Source organism: Camelus dromedarius, chromosome 5 (assembly GCF_036321535.1).
Source record: "Camelus dromedarius isolate mCamDro1 chromosome 5, mCamDro1.pat, whole genome shotgun sequence".
NCBI classification, from domain to species: domain Eukaryota; kingdom Metazoa; phylum Chordata; class Mammalia; order Artiodactyla; family Camelidae; genus Camelus; species Camelus dromedarius.
The window spans coordinates 81,864,718-81,885,142 of record NC_087440.1 but is presented as its reverse complement, the minus strand read 5'-3'; the positions used below and the strand labels follow the sequence as shown (position 1 = coordinate 81,885,142).

At 43.1% G+C, this 20,425-nt stretch overlaps 1 protein-coding gene and 1 non-coding gene across 2 annotated transcripts in view; one reads left to right on the top strand and one right to left on the bottom strand.

Annotated features, from left to right (window-relative positions):
* Positions 1-3,335: 3,335 nt before the first annotated feature.
* KCNK13 (potassium two pore domain channel subfamily K member 13) overlaps positions 3,336-20,425 on the bottom strand; it is an 85,243-nt gene continuing 68,153 nt past the window's right edge. The window contains exon 3 of the mRNA XM_010988481.3: positions 3,336-4,660. Coding sequence (XP_010986783.3) covers positions 3,774-4,660 — 887 coding nt within the window. The 3' untranslated portion in view covers positions 3,336-3,773. The remainder of the gene's footprint in view (positions 4,661-20,425) is intronic.
* LOC116153746 (U11 spliceosomal RNA) lies at positions 6,976-7,109 on the top strand. Its single transcript, XR_004137628.2, has one exon. It is a non-coding gene; the product is annotated as a U11 spliceosomal RNA (small nuclear RNA).

Here is a 20,425-nt window from a genome sequence, read left to right as displayed (position 1 = left end):
TACTGAAATGAAAGGACTCAGTGGAACAGAAATAAAGGCACTGGGGTCTTTTGGTTTTAATATAAAACCGGGACTGAGAGCGATGCCATTTAATAACTGAGAACCATTAATGAAGCAGCGCGGCAAGTGCTGGGTGTCAGGTGCAAGAACAGAATGAAATCCTTCACTGTTGGAGGAAATGTCCCTCCACCTCCACTCCCACAGCCCGAGGACCACCAGTGCCCACTGCCTGCACAGCTCCTTAGAGACCACAGAGCCCTGCCCTGAGCATCACCTCATTTGATGTGACGTTATCACTCCCACATCACTGGTTCAGAGGGACTGGGGCACAGTGAGGTTGAGAGACTTGCCCACCCTCTCTCACATAAGAACTATCAAGGCTGGTGTTCAAACCTAAGAACTGTTCTTCATCAGGGGGTTGGCATGACCTCAGAAACTGTGCTGCACTTTGTCACCTTTATGTAGCCCCCGATGTGGGATATGCACCAATGATTTGGGTGGAACATGAGATGATTTTGGGAGCCCTCAGGCTTGGAATGAATTAACATTGAATCACACAGTGAGGAAGTTATTCCCTTTCCAATTCTCTTCTAGTCCTTTTGGCCACATCATGAAGAACATCTCTGTTTGGGGCCACTGGGTCTTTAACACCTCCCCTTGCCAATTTCCCTTTTTAATCAAAAAAGAAAAGATTTCAGGATCAGAGCCTTTCCTAGGATAGAGGGATCTGGCTAGAATTTGATAATAGAATTTTATCTTTATTTTATTGACTTTTGCAATGACTTTTTTCTATTTATGGTAAGTGATACTAGTCTTCCGTTTAGGTATTGAGACAAAGTTTATTTTTTAAAACAAAACGAATTAAAAACTGAGTTGATTAAACTATTAAGATACCGTTTCAGGTAGTATGGAGATATGGTAAAACTTATGCAAGCATGTGGGATGATGGTCATGTGAGAAACCCTTGTGTCTTGGCTTTGAGGCCCCTGCATCAAAGGCCAGTTCACCTTCGTAGTGTCACAGAGAACGTAAGACAGCCAGCTGTCAGCCCAGCCACAGATGAAGCCCAAATGCTTCATGACGCTGAGCCAGTGGGTCCCTTTATCACTCCAAGGAGTCTCTTAGTTTCTAAACAGAGAAACCTGGGTCAACCTCAAGGCTTTCTACAAACAGTCACTCTCTTCTTGGCCAGTAAGCTGGCAGGGGAGCAGAACATGATTTTGGATGGGGAGGCCACATGGTGACAGTTCAGAGAGGACAGAATAGAAAGAACTGGTCAGGAAGGTGAGAGACATGCCAAGTGGGGACAAAGGTGACAAGAGAAAATAGCAGTAAACGTTCTTACTCCAGTGAAGACGTGAGGACCCCTTTGGAAACATGACGAAAACTATGACGCTCATTACCCAGGGAAATGCACACATATGCTCGTGTGTGTTTCCTCTCACACTCATGTGTACACACGTAACAGTATTAGGGGATTTGTGGATTCCAGGTTTTGAGCTGCGGCTTCAATATGACTATCTAGAAATCCCCCTGTTGACTGATTCATGCCTCAGGGTAACTATAAAGAGACTTAACTAAATAAGGATTCCCAGTTTTGCAATTTTTTTGCACATTACTCCCACCCATCCTAAATGCGTCGCACGTTTCTCTCCTTACGCTGGTTCGCAAATATTTCCACCAGGGAATCTCCAACCCAGAGGGAGCAAACTCATTCTCTGAGACTCTGAGAGGATTCAGGAAACTCATCACAAGCTCAAAAAGGTGTTTGTGTTTATCTTAAAAGTTTATGCCAATTTTCGATCTCACTTAAGTAGAGCCATATATTTTGACATAACATGTCTCTGCAAAAATCATTGAGTAAAACTGACCCTCTAGGAAGATAAGCCTTGCTTTTATTGATGCTCCTTGGCCTCCTGGCACACCTCCAGGGTCACTAGTGACCCAGGTTGGAGAAGTAAGGACCTGCTGAGTGCCAGTCCCTGTCCCAGGAACCGGGAGATCCAGAAATCCCCTAGGGATGGGGACCCAACTCCTCCCAACATCCCCACACTGCCTAGTCAGGGCAGAGCCCCTGGGGAGCTCAGTTTGTGACTGGAGGTTCCTAACAAGGATTTTGCAGTAGCTCCAAGCTGCTGCCCTTTAAGAGTGTTACAAGGTAATGGCTGAAGATCTCTGACTTTGGAGCTGCACAGCCCTAAGTTCAAAGCCCAGCATTGCTGCTTACCACACCTGGGCTGTAGGGCACTGCTCGTATCTTAAAGAAAATACTTGGGTCTGCCAGCTGGAAGAAAAGTCAGTGCAGCCTGGAGAGGGAGCTGTTTGTTGAGGGGTTTCTGAGCATGGGTGGAGAGCCCAGACATCACCAGGAGACGTGGGTGCCTCTCCTAGCTGTACCCCAGCAGCCCTGAGCGATCAGATGAGGCGCAATCCCTTTGTGCCTCTGTTTCCTTGTGTCAAGAACAAGGGGGTTGGATGGGATGGTTCCTAAGGGTCCTCCCAACTGGATGTTTCCTGCTTAACAGTTCAGTTTCACCGGGCAGGGTTTTTCTCATCATTCCTGAAAGTGCCGTGTGTACACTAATCTTATCTTATAGAATCTTCTCCCCTGCATAGATGAAGAAGACCACAGCCCTTGTTCCCAGCACGGACGTTTTAACTGCTTGGGAGGTTATGTGATTAGACTTGTTATAATCCCATGAAGCAGAACCGAAACGGATTAGAAAAGAGAAGCCAAGTTTCATTATCTGGCCAAGAACGTTCCTCCAGCCAAGAATCCAAGATGCTGCTCACATCCCTAAAGGTTAATTCCTATTTCCTTTTCCTCTGAGTGCAGTAAATGCCTCTTCAATTAGGCACCCTCCCCTCAATGTCCTTAATGAGCACTCATGTAATCTTTGTTAATAAAAGGATTTATTTAATTTTCAGTTCTAATAAATAGTCAGTCATCATCTTTGCAATGGGCTGCAAACCCTGGTAAAAATGTAATGGTCTCTGTGACCAAAGGGAACACGTGATGCTATATTCTTTAGTGACAAGGGTGAGTCTCCCCACCACCCTGCCGTTCTTTAAAGAACTGAAGCTGAATTTCATTTTCTTACCACACTGAGGTCCCACAGGTACCTTAGTCAGGCATTAAGAGCTTAAAAATCAAAGAAAGGAAAAACAAAAACAGACGCAGGTGTCAGGAGAACAGACGGTCTCCCTAGCCACAGCACCACAGATGACTCTGCTCTGAAGGAAGCCCAGCAAAAAGAAAGCCCAGTCGTGTTCTCAAACATTTACCCCCCTGTTTTGAAGGGACTAAGAGAAGCAGTGAATTCAGCTGTTCAGAATTCCAGGGGGAAATTAGGAGCTTCGGGATTTTTATTTCCAAATGACAAACAGAGCAGCAGGAAATCAAGGCTTAAGGAAGCCCTCCCTCTCTTAGGCAGTTAAAACCCTGGAGCAAGATGAGCAAAGAAACAACGTGAGGTCTTAGACTGCCTTTGCAGCTCAGCTTTGTGTGTGTGTGTGTGTATATATTTGTATTGAAGTCTAGTCAGTTTAGTGGTTCACTTTCAAAAGACTGAATTTAGACTTCAAGAATAAAGCTAAGGAGGAGAAAGGCATCAGGGCTGCAGAGCCCTCGAAAGTGGCTGTTCATTGGAGACAAGATGACGAGATTCCTAAAGCTGAGCTCGAGGCTAGAAGGAACAGCTCCAGAATGAACCCAGCCAGGGCACAGAGCTGAGCTGGGTGACAGTCCCTCATCATCCACTCTCTCCTTGCCTCTACCTGTCCCCACTTGTCTCTGCCAGCCGGTTATTCATTATCGCAAAGGCTCCTACCCCCCCTGAGAATTCATTGTCCAGAGACAGCGTGCTGGTCTGGTGGGGGCAGCCGTTGGCCGACTCAGACAGCTGCTTCTGCAGGATGGCTAGTGAGACCTTGTTGGCTGCCAAGAAGTCCTTCATGGAGATCATCTCCCCCGAGAGACGCCGCCCATCTGTGTCACTGTCTATGATGCCATCCGTTTCTATGGAGATGTTGCACTGGTTTTGGACACTGCCTGGCATCACCACGTTCCTCCGTGACTGCAAGAGTCTTCTTTGGCATCGTGGGCAGCACCTGCCATCCATCTTCCTCAGCATCCAGTTCATGGACTGTTTGATGAGGATGGAGATGACATTGAACAAGGAGTAGATGCAGCAGACGCCCATGAGGATGAAGACGAAGTTGGCGAAGCGGTAGAGGCCTTGGCTATCGTACTGGGCGTTCTGGCTGCTGACGAGGTCCCCGAAGCCGATGGTGCTGAAAGCCACGAAGCAGAAGTAGAGCGCATCGAAGTAGCTCCAGCCTTCCATGGAGGTGTACATGGCGGACGCGCCGCACGAGATGAGGAGGGAGGCCACGCACAGGATCAGCATGACGTAGTAGACGGAGGGCTTCCAGCCCGCCAAGCTGTCCACCTCTCCCTTCCCTGGGGTCTTCTCCTGGGGCAGCGCCCCTCGTCTCCGCAGCTGCCGCTGGCGGCACGATTTCATGACACAGGCGATGACGGTGATGAGGCGCTCCAGGAAGAGGTTGAAGAACAAGATGGTGCTGGAGCACCCGATGAGGCCGTAGAAGATCAGAAAGATTTTTCCGCCCACTGTCACTGGCGTCGTCATCCCAAACCCTGCAGGAGACAAAAATCAGAGGAGAGTGAGGGAGGTCTTTGCCGTGAATGGCTTCAGAGTTGGCTTTGATGGCCGGCCAAGGGTAGTAAGAAATCGTTTCATAAAAGCACTCTGTCTTAGCCTTCCTAGGAACGAGGGGGAGACTCCTCACTTCCTGTTGAAGACACTGAGTGCTGCTCAGAAATGGGCCGCTGAAAGCCCACACGGTGCCACATGCACGTCAGAAAAGGGCACCTCCTCCTCCAGGCGGATGCAGCCAGTGGAAACGGCTTGCTGATGAGAGTGCGGGCTGGCTTTCGGCCTCCTTTCCCAATTCTGCTAGATGTCCTTGCACAGCAGACGACCTGAACAACCATACTTAACAGACGTTGTTCAGAGAACTAAACAAAGGCTCATAAAAAGAAAAGTCCTATAGAGACTCATAGGGATTCCTTTATTCTGTGAACACTTACTGGCTGCCATTCAGAATTGTGCCAAAAGACAGATCTGGTCCTGGCCTTCATGGAGCTGTCATCTGGTGAGGGGATTACTGTATTTTGTGATAAGTGTCATGCTGGAGGAAGTACAGCGTCCTATGGGAGCTGCTAAGAGGGAAACCCATCTCAGACTTGGGGGCTAGGAGGACAAAACAGGGAGACCTGAAGGCAAAGAGAAGTCAGGCAGACAAGGCAAGGAGGGTGTGTGTGTGTGTGTGTGCACGTGCACGCGCATGTGGTTGTGGTGGTGGTGGTGGTGGTATTTCGGGCAGAGAAACAGCACATTCCAGCATATGCAGAAATGAACAATTTGCTCATGATTTTCCCGTCTTTTAAACAAAATACTCATGCTTTGGGGGTGAAATTTGAGGTGCTGTTTGATAAAATATTAAATGCCTCTCTTGCCTTTGTCTCTTGCTATTTAGTTTGGACCTTCTTGACCTTTCTGCCCCTGCACACAGACGTTTTGCTAAGAATACCAATTGTAGGCAATGGATGTCACTAAGAAAAATGAAAAATGGAAAAAAAGCAGTGATACACTCAGGACTTCTCACAAGGGTCACGAAGCTTCAGTCCACCCTGATGGATGTGAATTCCTCCTAAGCAAATCACTTAGTAAACATGAGAAATCTGATCTGTTTGCGGGGATGGACGTCCGAGTCCCTCTGAAAATAAACGCCATTCAAAAAAAAATAAGTGCTCCTCATGCCTCCCTGGGTTCAGTTTTTTCATTCAAGCCAAACCTCCTTGTTTCTTTTTTCTCTTTATTATCAAGTTCAGTTTCCTAACTGGGGCCCCAACCTTGGGATCTCTAGGATTCACTCATTATACTCTCTCCTGATAACACCCTGCTTGTCATCAAGCCAGCACTTTCCTTTGTTACTCTCAGCGCACCCTGGGAAGTGGTCAGATCAGACCTTGGAATTTGCAAGCTTCTGGGATTATGACCTCCTGCTCCCTCAGCTGGAGCCAAAGGGCCACCTTTCCCAAACACCAGGATGTGCACACTGTGTTACCATTCAGTTTTCCAATTAAATTCGATTTTCTTTCCTCAGCATACAAGGGTCTACTACATTAGGGTAGGAAATTAACAGCATCTAGACAAGAGGCTGGAGGAAGATACTGAATTTTGCTTTTTAGCTGGATGGGATGGAGTGGAATGGACAGAATGATTTGGTAAGAAAGGAGGGACGGCCAGGGAAAAACTCCACTAGGAGTTACAGTCATATCCCTTAATGGTAGAAGGTCAGACCATCCTCTCTTCACTGGAAACTTTTCTTTTGAAAATTACAGGATCTCAGTGACCCTTGGCAGTGGAGGTTTCATTTATTAGATAACTTCATCATGATGTAAGTAGATACTCTTTGCTGTCTTTTCTCTTGTTAGTATCTTTAATTCTTATCCCTAAGCTCAAATTGAAATGAGGTGGTTGAAGTAGTGGAGAATTAAAAAAAAAAAACTTACTGAGTTTAATGACTGAGCTGAGAGCTGTGACTATTTCTACCCAATCCAAAGAATACGGAGGAGTAACCGAGGTATCAAATGATTAGTTCCTGATTAGCTAAGGGTGCAGGGGCACCTCCTCTGGCTCAGTGAATTCTTGAAACCAGTAGAACTTGTGAATGTTTATGCACTAAGAAGATATAAAAATGAAAGCCAGGATCCTTGCTCCAAAGCTGTAAGGCCAGCAGAGTATTCGGGGCTCTCTTCACTGGAAGCAGAATTGAGGTAACAGGCAGGAAAAAGGAGAAACATTTATCTGGACCATTTATTGACCTGACAACATTCCAGAAGTCACGAGAATGGGGAAGGACCAGAAATCATAGCAGGTGAATACAGAAAAAGGCATCTGTCGTGAGTGGCAAACATAGGGCAGCTCGATTGCTTTTCACGTGGTATCGACATCAAGAGATTTTGGAAGTCTAATTATTTGGTGTTTGGGCAGCTGGAGATTGTTGGTCCTGGTGCCTGTACTTTAAAATCTGAAATAAAAGGGGAATGTTAAAAAAAAAAAAAACAACAGATGTATATGTGGAGGGGTGAGGAGAGGCACTTGCCAACAGTCAGAGGAGGACTTCCTTGTGTAACACAAGATTCAAGTAGGCAAATGCTTTCTTTTACAAAATCTCCCTTTCCGATCCCAGAAGGAACTTAATGATTTTCCTGTTGGAGTGCAGAGAAGCAGGAGTAATAAGTAGCTCTCAACCAAAGGTAAGAGTAATGATTTATTGAGCATCTGTTAAGTTCAGGGACCAGCACTAGGTGTCTGGGCCATACAGTGATGAGGTGGACTAGATCCTTGGCCTCCAGGAGCCCAGCATCCAGGATGGACTGCTGTCTACAAAACAAGGAGTAGTGAGTCAAGGTGTCAAAGTAAAGGCACGATGGAGTTATCCTGGCCTCAGGGTCCCAAAGGCAGCCTCACTTGGGATGCATGACTGAGGCACATACAGGTGCGCTGCTGACACCAGCTGACAAACTTGATGAGCTGATTTTTTCCCAATGAATAAGACTTCTAGTGATTTTGCCACAGGTTCCAGGGACTTAAAAACCTGTAGATTCTATCTTTTTGGTTTGGTTTTGAAACACTCCATCTGATGAAAGAAAGGATAATTCGTGACTGCTGATCCCCTACTGGATTTGCTTGATCAGTGCCATTTTTTCAATCAGCAATAACAACAGGAGATGGCACACGTGGTGGTGTTCTGAGAAGCAAAGGGAGACAGCTTCCTAATGTTTGCAGTTAGAGGTGTTTCCATGCCTATTACTACTCTCGGAGCTTTAAAGTATGTCAGCGATAATGGAGGCTTTTTCATAGAAATTCTCCACTTCTCTGAGCCTCATAATACTGAGCATTATGGATGCCTTGGACTGGGAATCAGAAGAATCAGGGTCCTCCTTCATGGAGGCATTATCAAAGGCTTGCCCTCTACCTGTGCTGGGGAGGGGTATTAATTAGTGGTCTTTAGTCTCTTTTGACAGATAAGAAAAAGAAGACTACGGAAGCTAAGTGATTTGCCTAAAGGTGTAAAGCCAGAATTAGAACCTAGTCCTGTCTCCCAGGCCTGTGATCTTGCTACCTGACGACACTAAGTGAGTGAAAGCCACTGTCAGGTGTACACCTTGTAAGAAGAATTGAGGGAGGGGAATTTACCAAGCGTCTATGTTCCATGCTTTATACAGACACACACACTGCAGCAGCTGCCAAATCTGGTACCAAAATCAGGGGATTGGCTGACATCAGAAGCTGAAACTCTACAATCTTCACTTATTAAAACACATATTTCTGAATGTGCCTCTTCCAATAAATGAAGTCATTAAATCAGTTTTTAAAACCCATTACACCCCATGCAGCCAGTTTCCCTGTATTTCACAGGCACACAAATGAAACCGACTGTCACAGGTGGTGCATTTCAATATACAATTTATTCCCTGGGCCTCAAGCCTGAGGTCATCTGATTGTGTCCAACTCCTGAGCCTGGGAGCAGTTGAGTTAGCTGACTGGGGACCAAGGACGCATGAGTTTGACCTGGAGACAAAGGGACCTTGCCTGGTAGTCTTCTTTGGTCTAGCTCCCTTGAACCATTTCAGAACTGTTCTAATGTTCCTGTAAACCCTAAGGTGGCTCCTGGGACCAAACCAGGCTCCCTGGTGTCCTTGGGACCAGGAATGAAGCAACCAGGCACTGCCAGGGTCCCAGTCAACCCCAATAGCGCCTGTCACTTGGACCACGAAGAGAAGAAAGCAGGCCTGCCGTCCCCCAGGCACATGCTGCCAACTATATATTCTTCATTTATTTTTAATTTGAAATACAGTTGATGAATATTACACAAATTACAGATGTACAATATAGTAATTCATAATTTTTGAAGGTAATATTCCATTTATAGTTATTATAAAATATTTGCTATATTCCCCATGTTGTACAATACATCCTTGTAGCTTATTTATTTTATACATAGTAGTTTGTACCTCTTAATCCCCAACCCCTATATTGCCCCTCTCCCCTTCTCTGTCCCCACTGGTAACCCCCAGTTTGTTCTCTGTATCTGTGAATCTGCTTCTTTTTTGTTCTGTTCACTAGTTTGTTGTATTTTTAGGTTCCACATAAAAGTAATGATCATACAATATTTGTCTTTTTCTGTCTGACTTAAGATAATGCCCTCTAAGTCCATCTATGTTGCTACAAATGGCAACATTTCACTCTTATGGCTGAGTAATATTCCATTGTGTGTGTGTGTATGTATGTATATATATATACATACATACGTCTTCTTTATATATACGTCTTCTTTATTCAACCATCCATTGACGGACACTTAGGTTGCTCCCCTATCTTGGCGATTGTAAATAATGCTGCTATGAACAATGGGGTGCAACTACATATTCTTTTTAAAAATCAAGGTAAAAATGGACAAGCTTTGCATTGTATTTTTCAAACATACACAAAAGTAGAGAGAATACTACAGTAAACTCATTTCCCAGTTTCAGCAATTGTCAACATTTTGCCAATCACGTTTCTCCTATCCCATCCCATCCCCTTAATTTGTTGAGTATTTTAAAGTAAATCCCAGACAGCATGCCATTTCATCCATTAATGATGCATCTGTAGCTGAGGATTTTATTTTCCTAACATAACCACTATACCGTTATCACACCTGACAAAATTAATACTGACTCCTTAACACCAAACAATATGCAGTCCAAATCTTTTAAATATATATATATTTTACAGATCATCTGTATGAATCAGGATCCTAAAAAGGTTCATGCCATGTATCTTTTAAGTCTCTTTCATTTGTTAACAGTCTCCCTTCCCATTTTTTTTATGCCATAGATTTGTTGGCCGAATGTGTTTTGTAGAATTCAATCAGAATTTTTTTCTAGAAACATTTGGGAAAAAAAACCCTGTGTATTAGGAGAGTGCCCTCAGATACAACAGCAAACCTCAAACATCGCCTTGGGACATACAAATCAGCATAAACTGTTTAGAAAGAAATTTGGGAATATGTATCAGACGTCTTAAAAAGATATCTTTTTCTGGTTTTTTTTTGTTTGTTTTTAGTAATATATCCCCCCAATTATCAGAAGTATGACTAATTCTGCACACTGACATTCACCCTTTTAAAAGTCTTTACTTTTAATAATGAATATTCTCAGCAACCTAAATGTCAGATAATAGGGCGATGACTGAATAAAAGTAGCCATTAAAACAAAGCCATTAAAATTACGTATCCAAAGAGCTGTTAATGAGTGGAGAAAGAAGCAGAGCTTGTGCAGAGTGACTCAAGCCTGGTACATGCAACATCCTCATTAAATATTTGTTGGATGAAGGAATAAACTTTACAAAACACATTTAAGCAGATATATATATCTACACACATACATGTATATAGTAGCAGTTAAGATGCTTTCGGCTGTAACAGCGAATCGTATACAGGGGTGGCTGAAGCATGAAAGGGATATATTATCTCATAGAGCATGAGGTCTGGAGACAGCGTAGTTCTGGGGATGGTTGAGGCGCTGGCTTTGGAACACAATCTATTTCACCCTTCTGGCTCTGGCTCCATCAACACGTTGGCTAGCCCCCAGGCCAGCAGCTTCAGGAATTACCTCCTCACACATCGATGTCCAGAGCCAGAACCTGTTGTGTTCCTGCCTTCCGTCTTTATCAAAGCAGAGAATCCTTCCCAGAAGTCCCCCACAAAATTCCCCTTGGATATCATTAAGCTGCACCAAGTCACGTGCCCACTTCTCAAACCCGTTATCTACGAGAGGAATGGATTTCTTCTTAGACTGATCAGGGTTTACCAGCGCCCCCAAGGAAGAGATGGACCTGGCAGTGTCTGCCACAAGTGTACACAGAGAAAACAAAATAAAGGGAGACAAAATTCTTAATCAGGTTATTTCAGGGTGGTGATTCTATGCATGATGTAATTTTTCTTAACGTTTTCTTTATGTTTTATATCTTTCGTTACTTTTTTTTTCAATAGACTTTATTCTTTTAGAGCAGTTTCAGGTTCACAACAGAATTGAGCAGAAAATACAGAGAGTTCTCACATAGTCCTCCCCGCCCACACATATATAGTCCCCTACCCTCAACACCCCTCATCAGTGCGGCATATTTGGTACAATCGATGAACCAACATGGCACATTATCATCAACCAAAGTCCATAGTTTACATCAGGGCTCACTCTTGATGTTGTACATTCTATGGGCTTTGGCAAATGCATAATGACATGTAGCCACCACTATAGCATCATACAGAGTAATTTCATTGCCCTAAAAACCCCTTGTGCTCCATCTATTCATTCCTCCTTTTTAAAAAAAATATTTTTATTGAAGCATAGTCAGTTTACAATGTCTCGATTTCTAGTGTACAGCACAATACTTCAGTCATATAGAAACATACATATATTTGTTTTCATATTCTTTTTAAACATAAGTTACTACAAGATATTGAATATAGTTCCCTGTGTATACAGTATGAAGTTGTTGTTCTTCACGCCAACCACTGGAAAATTACCAAGAAGGAACAATGGGATGTGACGCTGGCTTCTCTGGCCTCTGTGAGCTCTCCTTCCTGGTCCAGCATTGTGCCGTGTGGCTCCCATGTACATAATAAATCAGGACTGCTCAGCAGAGCCTCAGTCCTGCAGGGGAAGAGCCGCCCAGGGCGCGACTTGGCAGGCCCTTCAAGTCTATCCAGGTCCTGGCGTCCAAGTCCTGCCTCTTCCCTGCATATTTGGAAATGAGCTGGAGGGACAGGTAAGTGAATTGCTATCTACTGGATGTGCAGATGGGTAAAACCTTGTCTTAGCAACTTATATTAAATGTTTAGGAGATTGGACCCTGTCCCTTCAGAGAAAGAAAGTGCAGCACGCTAGTAATTTAAAAAAAACACTTTTGGGAGTGTCAGAGTGGTGATGAGGGTCCCTTAAAAGAAACTTAGGGTGATAAGAAACTGGGACAAGTGAGTACCTAGGACACGCGTACAAGGAGGTGAGGGAGGTGAGGGAGGAGTGGCGTGCACAGTACGTGAGGGGGTGGAGAGGTCGTCTGTGCTTCCCAGACACTCAAAAGCATGGATAAAGTTTTATGAATCTTCTAAAGAAAATGCTTGAAGACAGAGGTTTAAAATATGGGGGTTAAGTGTTCATAATCAAAATTTACTTCTTCTCGGATCAGTTCTAGATGTTGAGGAGAGAACCACCGGCAGGCAAGTGTTGATATGACAATCAAATAAGGCAACATTTCGGTATTTATTAGCTTCTGAACACTGTGCTAAGAGCATGGGTGGGGGGAGGGTAATTAGAAGATGCTTTCTGCCTTCCAGGAGCATCAAGTCTGGTCCAGGAGATCAAGTACTAGAAACAACACAGCCTGTATCAGGCTGTTTACCAAATCAGCTCCTTTCCTGAGTCACCTGCAGACGATATAAAAGACGGGTGGAAAACTTCTATCAAGCTTCAGGAAGGATGGAAGATCTGCTCACATCCCTATTTACAAGATGAAAATTAACTGAGAAGTGAATCAGATGAAACTGTCGCCTGGCGCAGAAGTCTTGAACACGAGTACACATGAAAATTTACTGAGGAGCTTCTTAAAAACTGGGGATTTCCAGGCCTCACCCCCAGATTCTGATTCAGGAGGTTGCATGGGGCCAGAAAACTTACATTTAAACCAACACCCATTGTAATTCTGATGAAAGGACTACAGACCCCACTCAGGAAAACACGCTGGGGTCAGAGCACAGAGGGCAGGAAGGTTGGAAACAAAAGTCATGTCTGCCTGGGAAGATTCTCAATTAGGGCTCCCAAATTTCCCCACCAAAACCTAGTGAAGGACTGATCCCTCCAGGGTCCAAGAGGCAAAGGCAACACTGTTTTTTTTTTTTTTTCACTGTTTCTTTTGTATATTAATATATGATGCAGAAAACACTTCAGATGGTACGTTATACCATCTGTCTTGAGCTGTCTTCAGCAGTCCTGGGATAGCTCTGGGGCCACGCCAGCTGCAGGTATGATGACAGCCACTCCCCTTCCTCTGGACTGAAATGACTTCCAAAGTATTCAGGGACTTTCTATCTCCTACATCATCTGTGGTGACTGAGCAAATGGAGAGAAGGAAGTGGTACTTCCCAACCAATCCATCTTCGGGTGGGTGCTGTTCACAGTTTGGTTTTGTAAAATGAGGTTTTGGATTATTGCGGGGTGGGAGGAGGGAGGTGCAGGAGTGTGAGGGAGGGTGGGGAGTGTGGACACTGGTTCTGAATAAGCTTTCTACACAGGCATCTGCTGAGCACCTGCCAGCGCGGTGGCCCACCTCACGGAAGGAAAGGCCTGGGCTGCATGTTCTAAGCAGTGCTTCTTGACTGTGGTACCAGAACCACCTGAGGGGCCTGTAAGCTGCAGAGCCCTGAGCCCTACCTACTGATCAGCATCTCTGGGCAGGACGCAGTTCTCTGCCTGAGATCAGTGACCACACTAGAGCTGGAGAATCACTGTTCTAAAGTTTTCCATCTGAGACAGGACTGCTCAGTGACTTAACAGACCAAGGGAGGACTGGTGACAACTTTCTGCTTTTAGAAAATTGACAACTGCATCATCTAGTGGTGAGAAAAACACTGGAAATAGATTGATTTTAGGAACTTCCTCCTTCATTCTACGACCTGCTGGTTCATGAATCTTGCCCGAGTGTTGAACCTCTCTGGGTCTTTGGCGGTTTATTCCAGCTCCTCGAGGCAGGCAGGACGGTGTCGTCAAGAGAATGATGCTAATGATAATGGTTTATACGCACGGGGCACTCCCTCTGAGCCGGGCACCGTGCTCGGCGCTGTGCACAAAATCACTCCTTCACTCCTCATGCCAACTGAAGTAGGAATATCATTTCCTCACTTACATGAGAAATCTGAAGTACTTAGAGGTTAAGAAACTTGCTCCAAGTCACTTAGCAAGCTAGTTAGAGGCCTGGGTTCTAGTCCAGACTATTAACAGCCTAAGTGTGCGATGGCCACAACTTATTCTGATTGTCCCTTTGGTAAAGTGAGGGTCGGGGGGCCCAGATAAACTCTGAGGACCTTCACACTCTAACATCCCATGATTCGAGAGTGCAGGGCATGAATCTGGGCTCATTCTGTATATTCAATCAGCCCAGGAATCTGGGGAGAACTCACCTTGGGTATCCACGACCCTTCTGCAAGCCAGGCAGGTAAGTCTACCTGAAGGAAGTGTCTACCTATAACATGTCTCAACTACAAAGATGCCACAGCCCACTTAAAGCATTTTGTAAGGCACCAAGGAGGCTGAAGGTACTTTCACTGCACACCTGAGCTATTGCTCTGCCAGTTATTCTTGTGGACTCAGAAGTTATGAGTCCTTCCTGAAGTTAAGAATATTTTTAGAATTCGCTATTTTTAGGGTAATGACTCCTCCCACATTTTGGTATCAGCAAAGCCTCTTTGACAAAAGACTGTGATATCACATGCAGCAAAGATTCAACTATTTTCCAGGGAACTGAACTAAGGGACGTTTCGAAACTCTTCAGCAAGATGCAGTTCACAAGGCAAAAATAAATGGCTGATATCCTGACTATAAAAACAGAAAACTGGGGTGTGACCAAAAAAAGGATTCTGTAAATCATTTGCGTTCCTTGAAGACACAGTGTTTTGTACTCCAAAGGTAACAAAATTGGCCTCGTGGGAACCAGAATACGTCAGCTCCCAAAGAGGAATTTTACAAATTTCATTTTCCTGAGAGAGACACTGAGTCCGGGGCATTAGCTCTGTGTTTTATGCGTTCTCAAGCTCCTTTCCTCCGCACAAACATTTAGCTAGTGTGACAGAATAAACGCCGTCATTGTTTCTAACTTTACCCTCATTTTCAAGGCGGGAAGCCATTTGATTCACTTATCTCAAGTGGGTGTCCCACTTCCAGGGCTTCTTAACTCTTCAGTCATGAAACTACGCCTTAAAAAAAGCAAGAACCTATAATTACGTTGTCTTGCGAACAAAACTGCCCTCCCCCTGACTATGAAGAAATGGTTCCATTAAGCAGAGTGTTAGCACAACACGGAGGGTGACTGATGAGAGGTGCCTGTTCTTCAACGTGAGTGAGAGGATCTGGCTCCAAGACATTGGGAGGAATTATAAAAATGATGTGTTTATTTGAATGGATATATGGATAAAGCACAAACAAATCTACCTGCCTTTTTGAATTTCTTGCGGCTGATGGATGTAAGGTTCCCCTCTAGTAGTTGGTGTATACAACAGTATTATCACCCACGTACCCTGCTTGACCTGGGGTGGCTCCCAGCCCACCTTCTCAACCCCCTCCCCCGCCCCACAGCAGCAGCCTCTTAGCTCCTTTTGGGACCCTAGGACTTCCAGAAATCTAGCGTGAAAGCCAAAAACCTAGAGAATATCGGTGTTCCTCTCACTTTTTAGGGTTTTACTTAGATGTGTGATGTAACAAGAATGAAGGAAGCACCGCCCAGGCAAGCTGAATGAAGGATCACCTAAGACCTAAGAAATAAATGTGTTACTTATAATATCATGATGTATGTTCTTCCCCAGTCTGTACTGCTTCCCTATAAGCTCATAAAATGTCCTACGTGTTATGGACTGAATATGTTCTCCCCAAATACATATGTTGAAACCCCTCAATGTGATGTATTAGGGGTGGGACCTTTGGGAAACAAATAGGATTAGATGAGGACATGAGGGGAAGGCCCTGGTGATGGGATTAGTGCCCTTATAAGAGTCACCAGAGAGCAGCTAGTTTCTCCTCTCCGCTCTCCACCATGTGAGGATACAAGGAGAAGCCGGCAGCCTGAGACCCACAGGAGGGCTGTCACCCAGAACCCAACCAAGCTGGTGCCCTGATCTTGGAATTCCAGCCTCCAGAACCGAGAGGAAGAAATTTCTGTTGTTAATTAGTCTCCCAGGCCATGGTGCTCATTATAGCAGCCCGAGCTAAGACAGTGTGTTATTACTGTACCAACTCCTACTCTGCACTACCTAGAATTTTCTAGAAACTTCTGGCAAACATCCTCATGTTTGCTATGAAAAGTAGCCCTAGGGAATTAAAGTTCTCTACAGGAAATCAAGTTTTTCTTTCCTTCCTTTTCTCCCTCCCTTCCACCCTCCCTCTGTTCCTTCTATTTCTTTAAAAGTGTCTTTAGAGACTCAAACCTCATTCTTTTTAGAGGCACCTTCTGGGCTGGATCTAAATGAATCACTGCTCTGTAATAAACTGCTTTTTGGAGGGGGGCTCTGTTGGGGCCTTTTCCTAAAACATTTAATTTTGATATTATTAGTTCCAGAAAGCAATTATAACTTTCTTTTGCCTTAAGCCAGCAAGAACCCATTTCAGAAAGCACCATGACGCTTGTGGCACAAATGCGATCGGTACATTAACTGAGCTGCCAGAGGAACTGCTTGAAAATACTGTAACAAAACGGTGTTTTAGCTAGTCATGGGGAAAGAAAGGGCTGGTTCATTAGAACTGATATTTCCACCGAGGGAACAAACACCGTTCCTGTGAACCCGGGCTATTAACCCAAATGTGAGGGTCATTGGTAAGTTACTTCAAAGAATGGAAACATGAACTTAAAAATCAGAGAACAAGTCTGAGGTGCCTGGTGCAAACCAGAATTCAAGTTCACCCTGAATCTGCTTTGCTTCTTGTCAGTCACACCATTTCTGCTGAGCAGGTTCAGATTCAGTGGCAAAAACATGGCGATGGAAAAGGGCAAAGTCATTGTCACCCACTGCTTTGGGGTGGGAAGAGGAGCAAGCGGCTGCTCCAGACACAGGGCCTTGAAGAGAACGGTTTAAACCCTAAAGCTTATCTCAGGGACTCTCCTGTCTGAGTGTGCTCTCACCGGAGGCTTTCAGGAATAGACACAAAGTGATTTTCTTCTGCTCACATCATTTCTGGTTTTACTGGTGAAACAGGCTCTATGATCAAAGTCTACCTAATTCGCCCATTTCTTCCTTCGAATGATGCTACAGCTCTGCCTTTCTCTTCTGTCCCACGTTCATCTGAAGTAATCCTCCTCCTCGATAGGTCGCCTGTGTTCTCCTCTCCACTTACTCACCCACTCAACAAACGTCTACTGAGCGTGTACTACGTGCCGGACACTGAGCTAACCGCTCTCAGTAAGGAAGACATCACCTCTCAGATTCCTTCAGCAATATTTCTTCCAGAATTTATACTTTCTTTCTCCATCAGCTTCTCCTTCATTGTCGACATTTCTCACATGTTTGTTGACCTTGGGTTTCTCTTCTCTTGTGAATTTGTATTCATGTCTAGTTGATTTTCCAAATTAGGACATTTATTTTATTTTATTTTATTTTTAGTGATTTGTGAGAGATCTTCATAGAATTTTTAAGAAATGAACTTGTCATTTTTCACCCATGTTGAAATATTTTCCCCAATTTATGTCTGTCTTCTATTTTTACAAATATGTTTTATTTTGTTAGGCTGAACTTTAAATTTTATGTAGGAAAATCCACCAATTTCCATCAATCTTCTTTTGTGGCTTTTGGCTTTAGGAGTCACAGAGAGAAAAATCCTTCCTTATCCCAAGAATATACTGGTATTCATTTACAGTTTTAATTTTAAAACAACTTGATAATTAATTCTTCTTTAACTGTAAGGATGTAACATTTTAAAAGTACTAGTTTGCTTTTCTCAGCACTCTTTTTAATTGAAATTTTTATTGAGATAATTGCTAATTGATAAGCAACCATAAGAAATAATAGAGTGTGTTTATACTTTCCCCAGTTTTCCCCAATGCTAATATTTCACAAAACTACAGTATAATATCATGAACAGGGTGTTGACACTGATAAGATTCAATGTGTTGTATTTACATGCCGCCTGCTTAACTTATACTTATGTGTGTATGTGTTAAGTTCTACACAATTTTGACACATGTGTAGGCTCTCCAGCATTGTTTTTAAACAGTCCATTCTTTCTCCACTCTCTTGAAAAGTCATTTTTATCAGAGGCAACGTTCTTACATTTGTTTCTGGATTATGTAGTTTGTTCCATTAATCTGTCTTTGCTGGGACTGGTATCCAAAACTCAAACAGTTCTCCTTTTTAAACATCCATGAAGACTCTTCTCTCTTCTTCCTACCTGCTCCCCCTCCTCCCCCCTCCTTTTTCTATTAAAAAATGCCCAGTTTATTTCATGTTCAATTTTCCTGATGAGATTTGAAAACCTTTTGTTAAATTCCAGAAAAGATACCTGGATTTTAACTGGAGTTGCCTTATGTGTAGAGATTCATTTGTAGAGAAATGACATCCTTACTAAATTGAGTTTTCCACCAGGAACACAATGTATCTTTACCCATTTATAGAACACTTTAAAAAATAAGCCTTAGTAGAATTTTGCAATTTCCTCATATGAATCCATCACAAATCTTGTCACACTGAATTCTGTTCCGCAGCTTTTGTAGATGATGTGAATGGAGTCTTTCCCTTTACCATATATATATTTATAAGTTTGTTTTCTTAGCAATTGCTTTTATTGCAGCATAGTTGATTTGCAATATTATATTAGTTTCAGGTGTATAACATAGTAATTAATACTTATAAAGATTATACTCTAAAGCTATTATAAAATATTGGCTATGTTCCCTGTGCTGTATAATATATTCTCTGCAGCTAATTTATTTCATACATAGTCGTTTGTACCTCTTAATCCCCTACTCCTATCTTGCCCCCGCCCCCTCCTTCCCACTGGTAACCACTGGTTTGTTCTCTATATCTGTGAGTCTGTTTCTTTTTGTTATATTCATTATTTTGCTTTATTTTTTATATTCTACATGTAAGTGATATCATACAGTATTTGTCTTTCTCTGTCTGATTTATTTCACAAAGCATAGTACCCTCCAGGTCCATCCAAGTTGCTGCAAATGGCAAAACTTCATTCTTTTTTAAGGCCAAGTAATATTCCACTGCATGTATATATATCTCATCTTCTTTATCCAGTCATCTGTTGATGGACATTTATGTTGGTTCCATTTCTTGGCTATTGCAAATAATGCTGCTATGAACAAGGAGGGGTGTGTGTATCTTTTAAGTTAGTATTTTCATTTTCTTTGGATATATACCCAGGAGTGGACTTGCTGGGTCATATGGTAGTTCTATTCTAGTTTTCTGAGGAAACTCCATACTGTTTCCCATAGTGGCTGATTCCCACCAACAGTGTACAGAGGTTCCCTTTTCTCCACAGCCTTGCCAACATTTGTTATTTGTAGACTTTTTGATGATAGCCAAAAAGTGTGAGACAGTATTTTATTGTAGTTTTGATTTGCATTTCTCTGATGATTAGCAATATTGAACTTCTTTTCACATGTCTGGTGGCCATCTGTTTATCTTCTTTGGAAAAATGTCTATTCAGAACTTCTGCCCATTTGTTAATTGGGTTTTTTAATATTAAAAATTTTTTATTGAAGTATATAGTTCATTTACAATGTTGTATCAGTTTCAGGTGTACAGCAAAGTGATCCAGATATACATATATATATTCTTTTTCAGATTCTTTTCCATTGTGGGTTATTACAAGCTATTGAATATAATTTCCTGTGCTATACAATAGGTCCTTGTTGTTCATCTATTTTATATATAGTAGTGTGTATCTCTTAATCCCAAACTCCTAATTTATCCCTCCCCCACACCCCTTTACCCTTTGGTAACCACAGTTTGTTTTTTAAGTCTGTAAGTCTATTTCTGGCTTGTAAATAAGTTCATTTGTATCATTGTTTTTAGATTCTACATATAAGTGATATCATATGATATTTGTCTTTCTCTGTATGACTTGCTTCACTTAATAGGAGCCTGTACAAGCCTCTAGGCCAGCCTCATCCACCAGGGGGCAAACACCAGAAGCAGGAAAGATCCTGAAGCCTGTAAAACGAGTCCACAAATGCAGGCCAGGCTCTACCCTGCAATCAGCTGGCCCTTAGCCCTCAAGTGACAAAAAAGAAGTGCACTGCTGGGATGCATAGGGTGTCTCCTACAGAGGCTCATTTCTCCAAGGTTGAGAAACATAACTAATCTACCACATACATAAAAATACAAATAGAAATTTAGATAAAATGAGGCAGCAGAGGAATACGTTTCTGAGAAAGGAAAAAGATAAAATCCCAGAAGAAGAACTAAGTGATCTGGAGACAGGCAATCTACCCAAGAAAGAGTTCAGAATAATGGTCATAAAGATAATGAGAGAATTCGGGAGAATAGATGCACAGAGCAAGAAATGAGAAATTTTTAG